Source organism: Lonchura striata, chromosome 6 (assembly GCF_046129695.1).
Source record: "Lonchura striata isolate bLonStr1 chromosome 6, bLonStr1.mat, whole genome shotgun sequence".
Taxonomy (NCBI): Eukaryota; Metazoa; Chordata; class Aves; order Passeriformes; family Estrildidae; genus Lonchura; species Lonchura striata.
The window spans coordinates 56,817,647-56,837,264 of NC_134608.1; the positions used below are offsets into that span (position 1 = coordinate 56,817,647).

General features: G+C 41.1%; 1 protein-coding gene across 3 annotated transcripts in view; it reads right to left on the reverse strand.

Moving 5' to 3' along the window:
* Positions 1 to 962: 962 nt before the first annotated feature.
* The window catches only part of NAV2 (neuron navigator 2), a 209,356-nt gene continuing 190,700 nt past the window's right edge, over positions 963 to 19,618 (reverse strand). For all 3 annotated transcript variants that reach the window (XM_077784374.1, XM_077784373.1, XM_077784375.1), the window contains 13 exons: positions 19,174 to 19,346; positions 17,166 to 17,319; positions 16,012 to 16,171; positions 15,440 to 15,540; positions 14,041 to 14,136; positions 13,737 to 13,905; positions 11,794 to 12,029; positions 9,790 to 9,944; positions 9,257 to 9,328; positions 8,585 to 8,781; positions 8,270 to 8,388; positions 4,959 to 5,162; positions 963 to 4,631 (listed from right to left, as the gene is read on the reverse strand). In XM_077784374.1, coding sequence (XP_077640500.1) covers positions 4,506 to 4,631; positions 4,959 to 5,162; positions 8,270 to 8,388; positions 8,585 to 8,781; positions 9,257 to 9,328; positions 9,790 to 9,944; positions 11,794 to 12,029; positions 13,737 to 13,905; positions 14,041 to 14,136; positions 15,440 to 15,540; positions 16,012 to 16,171; positions 17,166 to 17,319; positions 19,174 to 19,346 — 1,962 coding nt within the window. In that variant the 3' untranslated portion in view covers positions 963 to 4,505. The remainder of the gene's footprint in view (positions 4,632 to 4,958; positions 5,163 to 8,269; positions 8,389 to 8,584; positions 8,782 to 9,256; positions 9,329 to 9,789; positions 9,945 to 11,793; positions 12,030 to 13,736; positions 13,906 to 14,040; positions 14,137 to 15,439; positions 15,541 to 16,011; positions 16,172 to 17,165; positions 17,320 to 19,173; positions 19,347 to 19,618) is intronic.

Sequence of the window (19,618 nt, forward strand, 5' to 3'; positions counted from 1 at the left end):
ATAAAAGTCAAGATAAGTGTACTAGACAGTGTGCATAGAACAGAGAACAGAATCATGCGGGACAGGGACAGGGCAGCCAAAAAAGGAAAGGAAGGGAAGAATTCCTGAGAGATAAGCATTTTGGCAGTCTAGTATGGAATCAAAAATTGTCCAAAATCATGTCCTGAAGCATTTTCCAGGACCAAGTCTAGGACATGCAATTCTGTGAATCAAAGGAAATTTACAGAACACAGAAAAATGTGCTTGAGTACATCCAAAGCAATTCTGCCTCTGGAAAACTGCTGTGGAGGACAGACAATGCCCACGTTACAGACCAGCTCTGAGCTACCACTTACACTGCTGTGTCATTAAGAGTATTTTTGGATTGAGCAAACTTGAATGCAGATCATCAGTTTTCAGCAGAACTTCTCTATTTTCTTTGAAATTTTCTACACGTGAATCTGTCCTATCAACATTAAACATTCAAATAGGGGATAAGTGTACAAGGAACATTCAAAAAAGAAATATGAAGACAGTAAGTCTCCAGGAAAAAAAACCCAAACCCCCTAGATTTTAAATGCAGAGGTGTTTGCATTTGTCCTTTTTGAATAAAAAACTTTTACCTTTTTTTTTTTTTTTTTTTTAGCCAGAGCATTTCTTTGTCATGAAGGATAATAGTTTCCTACATGTTTTTACTGACTGTGTATTTATTACTGTATAACTATAATGTCTCTATCATGGGTGAAGAGAAAATTGGATTTTCTCTTCACAATTCCACATGGAATTGAAGGTTGTCCAGGAGGGAGTGAGATGCTCCTGGAAACATTCCAGGCAAGACTGGATGGACAGGTGAGGGCTGTTGGCGCCTCCTCACAATTATTTAATAAAGCCAACAAAACCAAAGGAGTGAACCCCATGATCTGCAAATGAAAAGTTATAAAATGGTGCTTAGGAAGGGATAAAAAGTTCTGGGCAGCCACAAATCTGAATAAATAAGCATCAATTTTATTGAATCATGAATAATTTAAGACTGGTACAATCATCAGCTTTATTCTCCATGACACAGGGTGGGGAAGGGGTTAAAACGGGGAGAGTGAGAAAGGGGAGGCATGATCTCAAACAGACCATTCACAATTCCAATCCTAAATGAGAACTGAAAATTAAATAGGGAGAGGAGCAAATGGAAAACATCATAAACGTACACAAAATACTCAATTCCTAGTTTTCTCTTTAAAAATGGCTAGAAAAAATTCATCAAAATGCAGCACTTTTAATCAAATATTTACATTTCTATGTTACAATGAAAAAATGTACATCTTATAGAACATATTTAATAAACTGTTCCACTGGAAATGACTAGATCAAAACAACAACCTTCCATTTAATATCAACAAAGATTTTTTTTTTTTTTGCTTTGCTTTTGTATATTATTCTTTTCTTGAAAGAAAATTGCCACATTTAGACAAGATTTCATACACATAATATCGAAGTTAAGCATCAACAATGAAATATCAAGTTTGCTTCTTTCAAAATGTACAAAAAAGGCTCACCAACCCCCTCCCTCCCCTTCTTCAGATAAACCACATCTCATTTATGGCCTGTATCATTCTTGGCAGTTCTGAAGGAAAGAAAATGGTTTATTCTCTCAATTTATAACTCAACATGAATGTTGCATAGAATCTTGCATTTCTTGTTGATATTTTTTTTTTAAACAAGCCAACTTTGTAATGAGGAGAAAAAAGGAAAAAAAAAAAAGGAAGTGTTTTGAAAAAGTCTTAAATGAGAAGAAAGTCACCTAAAGAAAGACTTAATCTATGAAGTCTTGATAAAAACTAAGATGTGTGCACAACAGGTAACCCTGCTTCCCAAATTTCAGAAAAGACACGGAATATTGTGATGCTCAGAATGACTAGCCTATTCAAAATTGCCTATCTCACTTGAAGTCAAGCTAGTGTCAATAAAAAAGAAGAGATAATAGAAATTTCTTCCTGAGCTTAAGCACAGGATTAAACATGAGAAAAAAAAAAATACCCCGTTCCCCACAAATAAAACACTACTTTAAACATGTCTTTTAGCACTCAGTTAAAGGTCAACCAAGACATTTTCTAGGATATTTAAAATCCATTTAAAGCCCTAGCCCTGCAACTGGATTTTTTTTACAGGCACATGCTCTGTCTGCATGGATTCAGTTGGGGGATTAGGTGCCAAAATTCACAGTAGTAGCAGGTAAAGTCAGTGCTGGGAAGCAGAATTGTCAAGACTACTGGAAAAATTAACTTCTCTCAAACTCATCATCAGCATGCTATGGATTTGATTCCATACAGATCTAACCCATTTTTTTACAGTACCAAGAACTGGATTAGGGAAATTAGTTGAGTAACCTTTGTTATTCCATTCAGTGAAATAATGAAATCAGAGTTCATAAGGTTAAAACAGTAACAACAACAAGCTCTTCCCTCCATCATTAAAATATTAAAATTTTTCCTTTTACAATATTTTTCTTTTAAAAAAAAGTCATCAGCACTTAAAAGTTGTAACAGGAGCAGATTCAAGACCAGCTTAGTAAGACAAAGTAGTTATATTACAGAAAGTCATGAGGTATAATAAAACCACCCTCTCAAGCTGAGCCACAAAAGCATGAACTTGTTTGTTATGTTCCTTTAAAAGTGTTTGTAATAAGATTTCTTTCTGTACATTGAAAAACCAACATATTCCTGTAACTTATTAGAGTTGAAAAGCTTTTGTCCCTCCTGCATGGATAAAACAGCTCTTCAGAGATTTATTAGCTGTGGATTGATATGAACCTGAAACGTTATCTCATCTTTCTCCGTTTTTTGTCACATTTAAACAAATTCTAGTATCTCATACAAACAATATTCACAGCAACTTATGATATTTCAAGAGATGACTTTAGCCCTGTTTCTTTAAATAAAATCCCATAATATACAGCACTAATTTAATCAAACACAATTAGTACAAAATAAGGCATCGCTTTTAAAAGTCAGCACCAGAGGAGAGCTGGAAAGGCTCGTACAGACCCCTCCTGAGGAGGGGGTGTTGGCTGAGGTCCAGCTGGTGTGCTGGGGTGGGTGTCACCAGGAAAGTGCAGCTCTTTGGGAGGTGTTCTTGCTCCCCAGCACGGCTACAAGCCTTAACTAACACTGATCGTGGAGGTGTGTGCGTTCACAGAGGAGGAGAAACCGAACCAGGCTCACAGCTCTGCCACAACTCAAAAGCATGGCACAGCTAAACTCAAAAGATGCAGTACTCAGTACCTTATCTTTTTTTTTTTTTTACCCAGACCTGAATACTGCTGAAATGCTTTTTTTTTTTTTTTTTTTTTTAAACTTTGCAATTAAAAAGAAAAGTCATGGAAGTAAGTAGTGTCACCAGAGCAGCACTGGAATGCCACAGAGCTGAATTTTAATTAACCCCCTTACGGTTGTGCTGATTGGAACGAAACCTCGGAACAAAACCCAGAGTTTTCTAAAAAACAGCTGTCACATTTCATGGCAAGAATTACAAACTGCAAGTCTGACTCATCCCTCTGCAGGGGTGTAGCTCACCTCTGTGTACAGAGCTCACCATGCCTGGGCACTGCCAAGGGTCCTCTGGGGCTGTAGGACCCCGCGGGGCACAGCCCTGCCACTGACTTCTGCAAAGGAGGGAAGCCCCCTCTCCTCAGGGTGGATTAGGGGTGTAAATGCCACAGAAATCAGCCCAGCTGGTGGTGTGGATCTAAGTGGGAAGAGAATTGGGCCCTGACTAGCAAAAGGCTACCTGATCTTTCACTTGTAGCAGAATTGATTGCTACACAGTGTTTGGAAAAAAACCTGATTTGTTCAGACTGTATATATATTTTTATATATTCCTATTTATATATATAATCTTTATAAACACACAATGAAAGAAAGCCCAGGTCTAAGACTGGCAAGGAGAGCAGCACTTTTTTAGTTTCTTTTTCTCCTTTTCTCTTTTTTTAATATTTATTCAAACTTCCCTGTTTTGCAGCTTGGCCTTCACTGAGTATTATTACGGAGGCAAGAGATATTATTATAGCACCAGAACTATATGAAGCTGAGTTTAAACCCACAAAGGTGATTGGTAAAAGTCCAGCCCTCACGTAAATGTGTTTGGTCAGAAGCAGCATAGGCAAATATTACCTCTCCCCTCTCTTTCCAGACAGCACATGGCACAAAGCTGTATACTTCACAGCTGTGAAGTTGCCCCCACCCCAGTCCCTTCAACTTAGTAATGATGACTATTTTTAACATCTCCAGGATCTTCGGCATGAGAGCTTACAGCAACTAAAAAGAAGGAAACAAAGGAGTAGTGCAGTTCTCATCATTGCCAAAATAAAAACAATAGAAAGGTCACTTGGGTTGCCTGCACCCAGGTTCAAGATTGCTCCAAGTGTCTTGTTCTTGCAGCTCTTAATACTGAGATCCCAGCCCAGGAACGTGTTCTTTTTATGAGCCTGTGATCAGGGCTCTTGCCAAGTGGAAAGAACTTCTGTCTGAGGGAGATCACAACGTCGACTCCAGGGAGGAATCCAGGATGTCATCGTGATGGCTGTTGCTGTTGGAGTCGCTGTCATAACTCTGGGGACTGGAGTAGTTGGCTGCCTCCTGCAGCCTCATTAGCATGTTCATCTGCAGAGGCAAGGAAGTTCATGATTATTTGTATTTTGAGGCAGGAACAACATAAACTCCACATGACAGTTACAGCGGCATTCGCTTTGCCAGTGGGCAAGGAAGGAAAGGAGAAACAAGCAGGGTCAGTAATACTGAGACTCAGGACAGAGGTATTGACTGTAAATCACAGCAGCATTCAAGTTACTGGTAAAACACAGCTTTGCCAGTAAAGGAGAAAATGAGACGACTGAAGGGATTAGTCCACAGCCACAGACCAGTTCCTGTTTCCAATCCCCAGAAACAAGGCAAAAGAAACAGTTCTGCTGGTCAGGAATGAGAGCTTACCAGAGGATCTCCTTCAGCATCACTCACTGGGACTTGCTTGCTGGTGGAGCCTTCCCGGGACACGGAGTAGCCATCGAAGCCCACGTCCTCGGGCCGCAGCTGCAGCAGAGGAGGCCACTCGTGGTGCTGGGGGCTGGCTGCCCAGGGGTAGGTGTCCATCACCCACTTGGCAGGATCCTCCCAGGGTGCTCTCCTCCCATACAACTGGAAGAGCACAAAACCATGTCAAACATTCCAACCATCTCACCCACTGTCTACCTAACCAGAATGAACGTGCCTCGGCTCTTGGGCTGCAGGAAACACTTTGCTAGCAGGGCTGAACGTGAGAGTTTCCTTACCCTAAAAACACACACAAAGCCCTTTGTCATGGCACTGATTTGGAAGGAGCAGACCACCTTCTCCAAGATTGCAGTGCCCTTCTCCTGACACCAGCTGAAGGAAGAAGCGCCTGAAAATAACATCACCTAATTAAGTCAACTTAAACAACATCAGCACACAAAAGAAGCCATCAGTGCTGACACCTGGATTGAACTGGCAGCTGCCTTACAAACTGCCATCCATGGAATGTGGAAGAGGAAATGTGAGATCTGTCATCAGGCAAGAATGATGGATGTCAAGGCATAAAGTTTTCAAGTCAGACTTTTTTTGTATTCAACCCAGAAGAAGCACCAGCAGCATTTGTCCATGCTCAGGTTCCTAAGTAGGCAAGCTCTGCTTCAAAAATGTTTTTCTGGATGGAACAGACTGCCCTACTGAATCCCAACGTACTCTCCCTGTTCTATTCCATATTGCCTTAGATAGACAACACATTCATGTGAATGCCTCATTACTCCCAAAAGCATAAATACAACTACAAGTGGCTTTAAAACATTCATTTCCACTATATAAATATCACCATCAACATCCTTCAGCAACTGGAGCTTGTCTCTGACATTTTGTCACTGTCCCCTTCCTTTATCCCCCTGCACAAGGGTAAAAGCAATGGTCTAGCAAAGAAATTCACCAGTTCTCTGATGGATCTGGGACTATCTCACTTTCCTCAATACTATTTCTCCGTGGTAGGCTTTTTATGGGTTTAGATTTTGTGTGCACCAAGTATTACAGTGCTGTGAGTACCAACCCTTGGTGTGCTGTGAAGCAGGAGGGAGCAGAGGTGCCAGCAGATGGTGCTAGAAAATCTGAAACAGAGCCTCCTCCACAGCCCCAACCCTCCATCCTTCAGCCCTGCTGCCTCATCTCCCCAGCTTCAGGATGTGGCAAACCAGATTTCCTGCTTTAACCTTGTTCTCAAATTTACAGTGATACCTGTCACTTAGTAAGTGGCGAGGATTTTGTATTTTTCACATCTTTTCTCCTGCAAAACTCTGAGTGGATCTGAGCTCAGGAGAGACTAAATGACTCACGACCCTCTTCCATGGCAACCAGGTCTGTCCACCCCTCCCACTGGCACATTTTCCATGGGACAAGGATGGAACAGGTTGCTCCACAAAGCATGAAAGAAAAATCACTGAAGTATGAGTGACAGCAGCAGGAAGCCACAGGGACTCTGGGTCCTCTTTTTGCTGGTGCTGCATTCTGTACTGATAGACCAAGCAGGAAGAACTTGGGTTTTATACAACATTCTAATTTCCATGTCGCTGTTTTGAAGAATAAAACAAGACAGCTCCCATGGGGGCAATTATTGTAAGGATTCATTTGGCTTGTTTGTATTTGATAGAGAAAAATACTTCTCTAAATGAGAAACAAATATAAAAATAGCTAAGAGCAGATCCACAGAGATCAGAGTGAAATTAGGAGTCCACCTTTGCTTTCTGGCAGGCAAATTCAGGAAAGAAGATGTGCACTCAGAGACTTTGTGGGCGTGAGGAGCAGAAAATAGCCCCAGATGAAACCCATCTTTCTAGCATTAGCTTGTTCATTAGCACCACTCTGGATACCCTCCAAGTACTAAAGTGCATCTTCTTATCCATCAACCAAACAAAAGAGAAATTATTTAAATAGGGATGAATGAGTGCAATTTGGGGAAATGGGGCTGAAGGGGATAAAGAATCTGAAGCACAGTGAGAAACTGAAGTCCTTACACCTGGAACACAAGACACTCAAATACACTAAAGAAAGATGGAGATACTGGGCAGAACAAGGAAGAAAAAGGATGATTTTATCAATTTCTCTCTCCACTTCCATTACTAATTTTTCAATGCTTTCCAGACATACTGATCAATGATATGAGAGCTCCAAAACCCAGTACAAGGAGCCCATGCATTACTGTGAGTATCAGTTTTCTCCATTTCAAGAGCAAGCAATATCACCTGCTCTCATTTCTCTTGTTTTAGGTTGGAAAGATTCCTGGCTCCCATTACCTGCCTTTAAAACAGGTTTCATGTTAAATGGTTCTCCTGTTCTATTTCTAGCAAAGTTCTTGAGTGTGTTTTGTACTCCAGGACCTATTGTTCTCCTTATGTCTAAGAGTCTACCACAATTCCAAAGAGAATAAGGTCTCCAAGTACTGACAAATTTCAAATGGCAGCTGCCCAAATTGTACCCAAAACTTGGAGAATTAATGTATTTCACAATTTTTAAAGAAGCCATTAGTAAAAGATTAATTCTAAACTGTATTTTAAAGTAGGTTCTGCTGGGTTTTTTTCTGTGAACAAAGAGCTGATTATTAAAAAACCTCATTTTCTTCCCTACCTAAATGGCAAATCCATAGCAATTCTCTGCTGAACCCTCCTCCTGATTCCAGCAAGCTTCATAGTCATACAGACACCAAAAACTATTCCAAATTGCCAGATTATGAATCAATTACCAAACACAGACAATCAATGATGATTTAACTTCATCCTGTGAAAGAATTATGAAGGAATCTACTAAAAAAATCACGTTATATACTGAGAAGTAATCAAAATGTCACTGATATTGCTCCTGTCACTCATGTATGCATTCTCTCCATGCAAAGCTTTATTCCTATGCTGAAAGATTTGATTTCCAAAGGAAAATCCTGCGTAACAAAGTTAATGATGACAAGCATATTTTTCTGATGCACAGGGTAATTTTAAGGTGTGCTTCTGGAAAGGTATTTGTATGTCTAACTGCTCCCACTGCAAACATAAGCAGTTTGGCATCTATTCACTTCTACTCTCTATTTCAACAGTGCTTGAAGAGACTAATTCTGCCTGAGATTATTGACAGTTCTGATTACATTTTCAAAGACATGCAGATATTCAATGTGCAAAATGTTGCCACTACAGAGTTTTGCTGCCTTTTGAACAGATGCCATTCTAGACCTATGATTTTTCCCTTTGCCTGCTTACCTGTAGCCCTTCTCTTACTGCCTCCAGAAGATATGGAATGATGGAGTAGTTCCACAAGTCAGTGAACCAAACTCTAGAGCCATCTACATCTATTGGACAGGACAGGAAGAGCCGTGGACCTGGAGAGGGAAATTCAGATATCACACTCAAATCACAAGCACAATAAGCATCAAAAACAGGGTGATACCATCTAAAAGTAGGGTTTTAAAGAAATCCTTTTTTATGTGACACAGCACAAGGAAGTATACAAAGATATGCCTGATACACAAGGAAATAAAATACATATATTTACACATGCCTGGGCAGAGTACTTACCAATAGTAACATCAGAAGAGCTGTGAGCCTCCAAGAATTTGTTCAGATGTTGCCAGACCTTGGGAATCCAATCAATAATTTTCACCAGCTCTGCATTCCTCATCCTGCCACTGATCTCTGTTTCAATCAGTTTTCTCCTCAGGAAACGGCCGAGAAAGCCTTTGACAGGCTCAGTGTGGTTTGCACACAGCACCCATCTATGGCACAACAGCAGAAATGCACATTGTTTCTCTGCCATGCTACTGAGTGTAACCATTCCTGACTACATTTCTCTTATTTCCAGATTATCAGGATCAAAATGGGCTATTCCAATCATACATGTTTTTCAACAGAAGTTACTTTGGAGTATTTTACTAGATGAGCCAATATTTGTTGTGCATTGTTTCAGCTCATTTCTCATTAATCTGCTTTGCCTAAATATTGTCTTACTGAAAATTTGGTAGAAAATCAAATATCTTAACAATCCTCTATAAAATAAATAGTTTTATGAACCCAGTTCCTTTAATGACAGCACCACAACCCAGCTGAACATGTCAGGGCAGAAACCAGGAGCAAATGGCATTTCCCTCTTACTTTGCTATTTCAGCTGATAAGAACAATTTCAAATGACTCAGTAGCCATTTCTCCTTTTCCAGCCCACAAACACAAATGAGAAACATGAATAAACAGTACCTGAAATTATGATGAAGCTGAAGATTAGGTGTGGAGGAGGTGGCTTGGTTCATTGTGCCAATAATATACGGACTATTGGAAGAAAAAAAAAAATCAAACCTGTGAACTTTGAAAAACAAGTTTTCAGTACAACCTGAACATTAAAAAAAGATAATTCAAAGCTCTTTTGTCAAAGAAGGTTTTGTAGTTACTTATCACCAAATTCTCTACTGAGATTCTGTGAACATCAAATTCTGGAAGTAAACCAGAAGTCCCAAAACAGGACCTTTCACTACAAATGGGGTTTTACTACTAATGATCTATGTCATGAAGCAAATACAACTACTTTTAAATTACTAATTTCAGAAAAATTGGTAATTTCATGAAAGAAAAAGATCCTTCTGAAGCACTGTCCACAATATGGACAGTCTGGTCATTTTCCTCCACACTACTAAATTAATGCAGACTTTGGTTTTGTGTGATTAGATTTTGCAGGAGCAGTGCTCTGAGTACAGGATTAACATTTGCAATGTGTTCTGATACTATTTCTTTACCATTTGTGGTACTTGCAGTTTAGGAGTCCATTAAAGATCTCTCCTAGGGAGCTAACGTGGTGCAAATTATCCAAAATTATGACAAGAGGCATATCCACAGCATTATTTTCACTGTTGCACTGGTCTGCCAGGTTGGACAGGTACTGGCGGAGCTCCTGCAAAGCAGATATAAAGAAAAGAAGCAAAAAAATTTTTTTTTCTTCACATTTCTTAAAAAATCAATCAAGATAAATAAGCTTGGTAACAAAATCTAAAGCAAAAGAAGTCTTGACATCTAACAAATCACACATTTTCTATGAGAAAACACAAGATATGGTTTTCTTTTTCTCTTGTAGCTTATGCTGAAGAGACTGTGCCAGAAATCCTGTGTGAGATAAGGGCTTAAAGAGGGGTAATATTTTGTAATTTAGCTTGTGCTTTTTATTCATCAATATCAGTCCTAAGAGGTCTAAAACATATTTTTGTTTATTTTCAGGAACTTGATCAACTCTCCCCATACCAAAACAAACTCTGCATTCCAGCTAGATCTTTTGTATCATCTTGCAACTGTGTTTCCATCAAAATAGATGACAAAATTCATCTGGAACAAAACATCCCTCATCAGAGGCCAAATCTGGACACCTTCAATAATGCTGGAAAGAAGGATGAGCTTTTGGTGCTGCTGCTGAGTGGCTGAAATGCTCTCAGCAGCTTTAGAGCATGTCTGAAATCAAACCAGTGGCTGAACCACAATTTCAACCATCCCTTTCCTCCAGAAGAAAATATGCCAAAGGCCATGAAATACACAGCTTTTTTTTTTTTTCCCTTCTCTTTAATCTAGATGATCACTGGAAGTATATTCAGCAAAACCAGCAGCACATAAAAAAGCAAAGACACGCCTTACCTGCCCAGGAATGTGTCTGCACAACAGCCCCTCCAAACCTGATTGCAACTGCTGATACCTGCAGCTGCAGCAGCTCCTGACAGCCTGGAGATGCATTTCAGGGTTCTGGGAAAAGTGCCCACATGCAATAGGGATTGCTTAAGCCTCTGGGAATTTTATGCAGGTGTTTAACTTCCTGGGCAATTCTAAGGCTCCTAAACACTTGAAAATCGTGACACCTTTAGGTGTTTAAACACACACCTGGAAGCTTGCTGTTCCAGACCCATAATCAGGTGAGTATGACAACCTTGAAGTATTGTTTCCTTCAGGATAAACACAATGTGTTGGAACTCAAAATGTCTCTCAGACATTTTTAGAGGTTCCAGGCCTTGGTCAGAAGCATTTGAGACCCTGGCAGGCAGTTGGAAACAGCTGAGATTTTGAGTTTGAGCCATGGAATGAGTTACCAACTTTGGAGGTGGAACAAACAGTCACAAAGGGTTAGATAGTATAGTAAATGTAGTTACAAAGTAGAGAGGAAAATTTTTAGTATTGTACAGGGGGGTTTTAACACTTGTACAGGGGGGTTTTTACTTCGTACATGGGGGTCAGAAGTTCTAAGATGGAGGAAAGTGGGCTGATCCTGTTCTTCCTCCTTCTTCTTCCTTGCCTCCATGTTCTTGGTGATGTTGGCACTCACAGATTGGTTTAGAGTAGAAAAGCACTTTGTGATATAGGTAGTAGGTATTGGGGGAAAACTATAAACATGTAATACGTAATATATCATATAAAAGATAGCAGCAGCCCTGGGTGGGGAGAGAAGAAGAAGACAGCAGACAGAGAGGATGTCAGGGTGTGTGTGTGTTTCTGCCTGGGCTGCTGAGCAAACCACAGCAGCCAGAGAAGACAATCTTTTAGATAACTACCAATAAACTGCCTTGAGACCGAACAACAAGAGCCTGCACAGTTTTTCTTTGGAATCACGGGATGAAAGAGAAATTTCACCACCACATGGGACCCCAGAGTAAGGCCGGGGTTCCCACAACAACGCTTTGAAAACAAAGCTCCGTTCAAAGTGAGGGACTAGGAAAGGTCTCTCGTGCTGGACACGTGGCTGGGCGGGGAGGCTTTGTGCTGCTCACCTTGCTGGATTTGTGGTCGACGTTGAAGGTGGCGATGATGCCCTCGGCCAGCTCCCGGCCCTCCCGGAGCACCATGCACTCCGACAGCCGGTTGGCCAGGTAGGTTTTGCCCGTGCCACTGGGGCCAGACAGGATGATCCTCCTGTGCTCCATCAGCAGGGACACGTAGCGCTGCAGGATGGCCTTGGGGATCAGCGACTCGAACGCCAGCCCGTCCAGGCTGTTCTCACAGACACCTGCAGCAGGGAAACGGGCCTCTCGTAGGGGGATTGCCAGCTTTTGTCCAAATGGACCTGACCAAGCTGCTCTTCCTTCAGAGCTAAACCCCACCCCAGAAGCCCTCGTGGTTGAGGGATAAAAAAAGCTGGAAAACAAGTGCACGGGTGACCCATGGGCTCAGCCTGGATCCTCCTGCAGCCTTGTTTAAATCCTCAGCTGCATCCCTAAGGCCCTTTGGAAGCTGCCACTCCAAAGGATTCCAGGCCAGCTTTTCGTGCACAAGCTATCCATTTTACAGCATTTCACCACACGTTCACCCTGAATGTACCTGTTTACTTTTGGATCACTAGACAAAAAAAAAACCCCAGCTATCATCAACTCCCCCTACTTTCCCAAATGCTTGTAATTAAACTCCTCCTCTGTATGCTGATAGTTATCTCCTCTAACAGAAAACTCCTACTGATAAGCATTTATGCCATGTCAGCAGTCACTTTAGGCAGAATTGGCTTAGGGAAAATACACAGTGCTTCAAAATAAACAGCAGGAAGGGAAGTTGGCAGATCACCCAGAGAAATGTTTGCACCTCAGTGGTTACTTGGAATATTAAATATTTATATAGGCAGCTTTATATCTCAAAGGTATATGTAAGTGATTTTCCAGAAATTGATTAAATACATTTCTATTTTATTGAGAACTGTTATCACTTACGAACCTTCAAGGCACAAGTCGAGTCAGTGCAAGTTAAATATAAACTCAAACTGCAGCTTTACAGGCACAGTTAGACCTTGTGCAATATTTCAGTCAGGCTTTATGACTGGACAATGCATTTTATATAAGTAGAATATCCTGGGTTCATGTCAAGCCTCAGTAAGTTGATGTATTTCAGTTTATTTTGTCTTCCTGCTGACTGCTTTGCTATATAAGGTAACCTAGTTTTTACACCAATATTCAAAAATTTGCTTTCAGTCAAATTTCAGAGTTGATCTGAAGAATGTTTGGCACTGCTGTTAAAATACCATCTGTCTGCAGATTTCACTGCTCTAACTTTGAACTGATAGATGGTCAAAATGCAGCAGGTTAAGGGTTTTACCCCTGAACTTAGTTTCATAGCAGAGTTTTCACAAAAAAGTTCTTCCCTGAGAAACCAAATGAGAAACGCAAATACTAAATTATTATCACTATTACAGAATGAAATCAATGGGAATTTTGAAAACCATACATGCTGAGAAATCCAGATTTTAAGGAGTTTCGTAAAATTTGGGCTCCCTCCTTCCTGGTACTTAAGGAGGAACCCTTCAGGGAGACCAATCAAGCAAATGAGTGATGATCTATTTGTTTTTTTAACCCTGCATGAAGGAAATAACAACTACAGCTGCAATAAAGAGCTAATGAAATTTTGGGGCTTGACTCATTTGGAAAATACTTTGCTGCTCAAACAGCTCCGCTGCATCTCTTGTGACGTGAGGTCTTCTCCAGGACAACGGAAGATCTGTGGAGTGTGTAATTTTTCCTAGAGTTACAGGTTGAAAACTTGCTGAAATTACAGACTTAGCATGCCCCAAGTGCTGGCTTTATCAAATGAAATTAGCAGGAAGCAAATAAATGGTAGGAATAGGAAAAAGCAGCGCAATAAGGAGCCTGTACTCCTCTGAGTTTCTTGACGCAGCAAGCTCTGAAAAAACCCAATAGTGAGAACTCCCCCAGGCAAGGTGAGGTGGAATTACCTTTGATGGTAACGGAGATAGTGTTGTTTTCTCCAACCAGGTACCCGCAGGGCAGCAGCTCCGGGGTCTCGGCGCTGTTGGTGCGCCTGATCTCCCCGATGCTGTAGCCCAGGACGCTGTCCGAGTTCAGCCCCAGCTGGCTGACGGGATCCACGTGGATGATGTACTCCTGCCGTGGAAAGGGACTGCATTGGGATTTGCTCTCTGCTGTGGCAGTGCTTAATGCACCAAGTGAAGCACAGCCTGGAACCACCAGAACCTCCCCCAGGAGAGCTCGAGCCCGTCGCATTTTGCACCCGCTGACCTTAAACAGGCGTCTCACAACCCCATCCAGAACATCCCACTTGGTCTTCCCACTGACTCCAATGCAGCCGATGAGGAAGGTGCGAGGCCTGGAATCCTAAAGGTACAGCAATAACTCTATCAGACAAGTGTGGTTAATGTAATTCAAATGCTGGCTCCCCTGCCTCCTCCCCTTTTACTTCTAAATAATGCTGCATCCTTACTATGCCTCCTTACTGAACAGCATATGGAATTCTTTTCACGTGATAAACATTTTCTGCAGTGTTGGAGTCACAAATCTAAATGATACTCATGTGGCTGTGATGTTAAGTTATTTATTTATCAATCCATGAACAATTCAAAAATCTCTGAGAGGATTACAGTTTAGCAAAGAGACAGAAAGTCTCTTAGGAATATTCTGGACAGAAAAGTAGATGTCAAGTTTATTCTTCCATGACTTCAATCAAAGATGTTGCATTTGCAAAGTTTATCCTATTTATTTTTAGAAATTCTGCTGTGGGAACAGAAACCCATATATATAGATGAATTATACAAGGCTCTAATGTATACATGGTTCTAGTAATATAGAAAGAGACTTTATATTTATATATTATATTTGATGTATCACGGCATTTTGAGTTTTGCAAGTGATTTTTAAGGCAGATAAAAGAAATCAGAATAAATAGAATTTTTCTGCTTTTCTAAAGCTGCACTCACTGTGAAGGATTAATTGAAGAGAAAACTAATTTCTATCATAAGATTTGAAGTGTTACTACAACTTGCTGTGATTGCAGTCAATCAGCAGCAGTTTTACTGTTTATCCAGTGTTGTACTAATTAATGCAAAGCAGGTAATTAACGGAAAGAGCTGCTGAGTCCATTTTCTTTCTGATCATTCAGATTTTTGTCCATTCCTCAGGGAGACACAAAGTTACTCCTTAAACACACTTTTACAGGTGCTCAAAAATGTGAGATAGCAAGGCCATTGCTTGGCAAGGACTGTGTAATACATTCATGCATGCAGTATGTTAAACACACGAGACAGAATGCAACTTTACAATATTTGCAATTTATTTGGGTACTTAGGATTCTTTCACATACTTGTGGATGGAAAACATCTGAGAGATGTCATTCTAAACAGAGTACTTGTGCCAGAGAGGACAACTAGAACTAGAATAATATGGTACAGATCTCCCAGTTTGGATTTGTCAAGTTCTTCCATAAGATTGGTGCTTATGGCATTTCAGTCCCTTTCAGCAGCTCCAAGGGAGCTGGAGGTAGCCAAGTGTCTTCTCCATCACTATCAACACACCAATAAATTGCTTTCCTGAGAAAATCCTTGAAAGTCCTTTGCAGACTTGAGTTCCCTCACACATTTCCAGGTCACCTACATTTCAAAGCTGGGGATGAAACACAACTCACCTCCTTCCATTTCATCTTGTCCTGGAAGTTGACGACTATTTTGACATGCCTGCCTCCTTCTTTCCGGGCAGAGCCATCTCCAGTGTCATCCAAGAGCATGTCTGTGGACAGGAAACATCAACAGCTTCACAGCTGGAGCTCAATTACAATGGAGACCATTCTGGTTTATTGTAGGCAAACACAACACGTCTGGGCTTCACATGCCCCAAGGTAAAATATGAGAAACAGGCTGACTTCCCTGCCACACATCCCTCTCAAAAAGGGAAGGTCATTGAAAATTATTAGCCAGTTACTCTGTATTTTCCTTCCTATGATATATCCCCTGGCAAATGTGCACCATTAAATGGCTTTAAACATGACTTTTCAGAGCTGAGGTCATAATTGGACACCTCTGACCGAGGGTGTAGCAGACCTACGATGATATTTAAAAGAAGGCTCTGTGCCAGCTCGTGACATATTTCCACACCTCAGCTATTAATAATCCTCACGCTTTCATTTTTCCATGGCTAACCAACCAAAGACTTCCAAGAGCAGGATAAAACCTGCCCCGCCACCCTTCTCATTAAACTCACCGAGACTGGTTGACTCCGTGAGGTTCAGGCTGTGTTGAGAGAGACCCACTGAGTGTCTGGGAGAGGAGGAGATGGAAACCTGAGACTGAGCCCTGCTACAGCTGCCGTGGTTTTCAGATTTCAGCCGATCGTTCTCTGCTTTTAACTTTTCAATCTCACTCTTGAAAAGACAAGTCAGACATTAGAAGGCATGGCGAAAACATGATTATGAGATAGCAACATAAGAAACTTAAGAATAAATGATAGTCTGGCAGAAATGCTGTTTCCATCATGTCTTAATTATGGATTTAAATTATTAAAATGTCCTTTCTATGAAACTTTTCAAAGAATCTTAAAATACTTAAATATGTGGGACTTGAATAATGCTGAAATGCAGCTACATTAAGGCAGAGAGCATGGAAACCTTTTGACAGCCAACAAAATGCTGTCGTGGGGTGGAAACAGCTGCAGCTGAGTGCAGCAAAGCCAGGTGTTGAAGCTGCCTTTTAGTGATGCTGCCTTTTTGAGTGTTGTGCAGGGGGGTTTTAGGTCTTGTACATGGCAGTCAGAGGTTTTAAGATGGAGGGATTTGGGCCTGCCCTGTCCTCCCTCTTTCTCCTTCCTTACCTCCATGTTCTTGGTGATGTTGGCACTCACAGATTGGTTTAGAGCAGAAAAGCACCATTTAATATAGGTAATAGGCATTGGGGAAAAACTGTAAACATGTAACACGTAATGTACCATATAAAAGATAGAAAAGCACCATTTAATATAGATAATAGGCATTGGGGAAAAACTGTAAACATGTAACACGTAATGTACCATATAAAAGATAGAAAAGCACCATTTAATATAGGTAATAGGCATTGGGGAAAAACTGTAAACATGTAACATGTAATGTACCATATAAAAGAGAGCAGCAGCCCTAGGTGAGGGGAGAAGCAGTTGGGAGTCAGAGAGGATGTCAGGGTGTGTGTGTGTGCCTCTGCCTGAGCTGTGAGCAAACCACAGCAGCTCCAGAAGAACATCTTTTAGATAACTTGCAATAAACTGCCTTGAGACCGAACAACAGAGACTGCTGAGCCTTTCTTTGGAAGCACGGGTTGGAGGAGAGACTTTTCCACCACACGGAGCCGCCCCTGACCTAGAGGTGAGCTCTGGCAGCTGCTCCTCACCTGCATCCTGTTCATGGCCTCGCGCAGCTGGTCCAGCTGGTGGGCAGAGCTGAGGGCCTCCAGGCGGATGTCCGTCAGCTTCATCTCCTTGTCGCGCAGCTCGTTGCGCAGCTGCAGCACCGTCTCGGCCTCGCTGTCCGCGCACTCCGAAATCCTGCGGGAGGGACGCCCACAAAACGCGCTCGTTCCTCCCCTCCCTCCTGCTTTTGTCAGCAGAAAAGGAGTTGTTCTTTTTATCCTGCTCGAAGCAGGTAGCACTTTTGGCTTATTGAATTAGTGATGCTGTAAATCAGGTATTAAACGGGCCGTGGAAATTTTAGAGTCTGATGAAACAAAGGTGTCTGAGGGTTATTTTCTTTTAATCGGCATCCGAAACAGAATTCTCTGAAATCACCTACACTGGATAGTCTTCATTTTTTTTTTAATGGTAGTTGCTGTAAAGGAAAACTTCTAAAGCCAAAATTTAAATAAATTAAGGGGGTTGCAGGCATTTAACAGCAGTTGGTTGGAGATTGATGAGCTCACAGACAGATTTAAAGCTCACCAGGTGTGCACAGCTGGGTTTCCCTGAACTGCTCTGGAGGGCTTTGGAACTCTACACCTATTCAAGCACGATAAATTCCTGCTTGCTTTAAAGAACATATGCTGAAAAAGTTTTCAGTGGCATTTTTCTTCCCTCCACCCACAAAAAAAAAAAAATCTGAGTGAGTTAACAACATTTCAGCACATTTGTAACTGCATCTGTACAAAGAACAACCACACAGCTGCACGCTTTAAGGGAGATTTTACCTAACATGTCTTTCCCTGATCAGTTTCATGGGTTTTCCCCACCAAAAAGCCAATTAGCCAAAAGACACCAGTTTTACTCGTGCTCTATCCTTCCCCCAGTTCACATATTTACTCTTTGTTCATGTTTATCCTTTTGGCTTCCATAGCAAGGTGAGGTGAGATGTACCCACACAGCATTTTGGCTGATGACAGATGGGATCATCATTTGACAATTTTCTGGCCTGAGAGTTGTAAAGCACAACTTGCTGTAGTCACCAGAAACGCACTGAGTTAGGCTCAAGAGACAGAAGAAGCTTTGAAACAAAAATCATGGAGGATTATCTTCTGCTACTGACATTTCATCACTGTTCTACAGCTGGAAACTATTGCTATTGTTCTCACCTCTTCATGTGAAAACAAGTGGAGGGGAACTACTCCATTGAATTTGTTCTGAAATCAGGCTGGAAGCTCTGCACGACCTCCCAAGGTCAGGAGGCTGTCTGCTAATTACAGGTTTCACAAAACTGCCTGTTACAACTTTCTGTATTTTTTTATCCTGCTCAAGTGACAAAGCTACTGATTGAATGAACATAAAAGCTGTTTTACTGAATTTTCCATGTACATTCTAAAATGTGAGTTCGTACTCAAAACAGCATGGCAAGGGAATTGTTAAACTTTATTTCACAGGTGGCCATGGAAAGGACCATGCAGAGGTGGCTGGGGAGCTACAGAAGGGAAGAGGAGTGGATCATCTCCATCCACCAGGCATAAGCAGCTAGCTAACATCTAACTGTATCATTCATCTGTATCACTAAACCACAGTGTTTGATTTCCTTTCCTTTATCTGAATTTGTCAATAGAATTGGGAACTTATCATCACAGATTAATACAGTATGTGCTGTGTTTAGACAAGAGAAACAAAATCCCAGCTTTGACCTGGTTTGTTTAATTAACAGCAAAAGATTAAATTAATTTTTCACCTCAAGGTTATAAATATTCTTGATACTCAGTACATTCTGCTGAGAGAGCAACTCAGTGAAATATTCACACTTCAGCACTGACACAAAGATTTTTAGGTTCCTGGACACTAATGGAAATGTACTGGGCTGGGAGTCAGCTCATGCATCTTTAAATCTCTGAATACATTAATTCAGCATTTCTGTCCTCTGCCTTTCCTCTACCAATGCAGCAAAATGCCTTCCATGTCATTTTCTGTCTAAAAATGATAAAAATCACTTACAGGGAATTGGAATGGGAAGCTCTCAGCAGTGGTGTTGAAACAGTGGTGTTGTGGTGTGGTAGCTTTGGTGAGGAAGGTAAGGAAGAATCAGTCATCTCCTCAATGTCTGAATGAGAAGATGCTGACTTGGGAGATTTCTTTTTCCCAAAAGCTTGCTTGAAGGAGCTGCGTAACTGGGGAAAAAAAAAAAAAAAAAGACCACATCATTAAAAGTGAAACCAAGCAAAAAAAGCCACCGAGTAAAAACTCTCAACATGCAAATACTCCAGATGCTACAGCCATACTCACATACACAGTAACATGGGTGAAAAATAAGAAAGCTTTTTTTCCCTTAACTATTTTACCAGATTAATAAGGTCAATAGGAGTGGCTATGGATGCTTCCTAATTTTTAAGCACTATTTGACAGCAAACTCTGTTCAGTGCAGCAAGCTTTACAGCAGCAT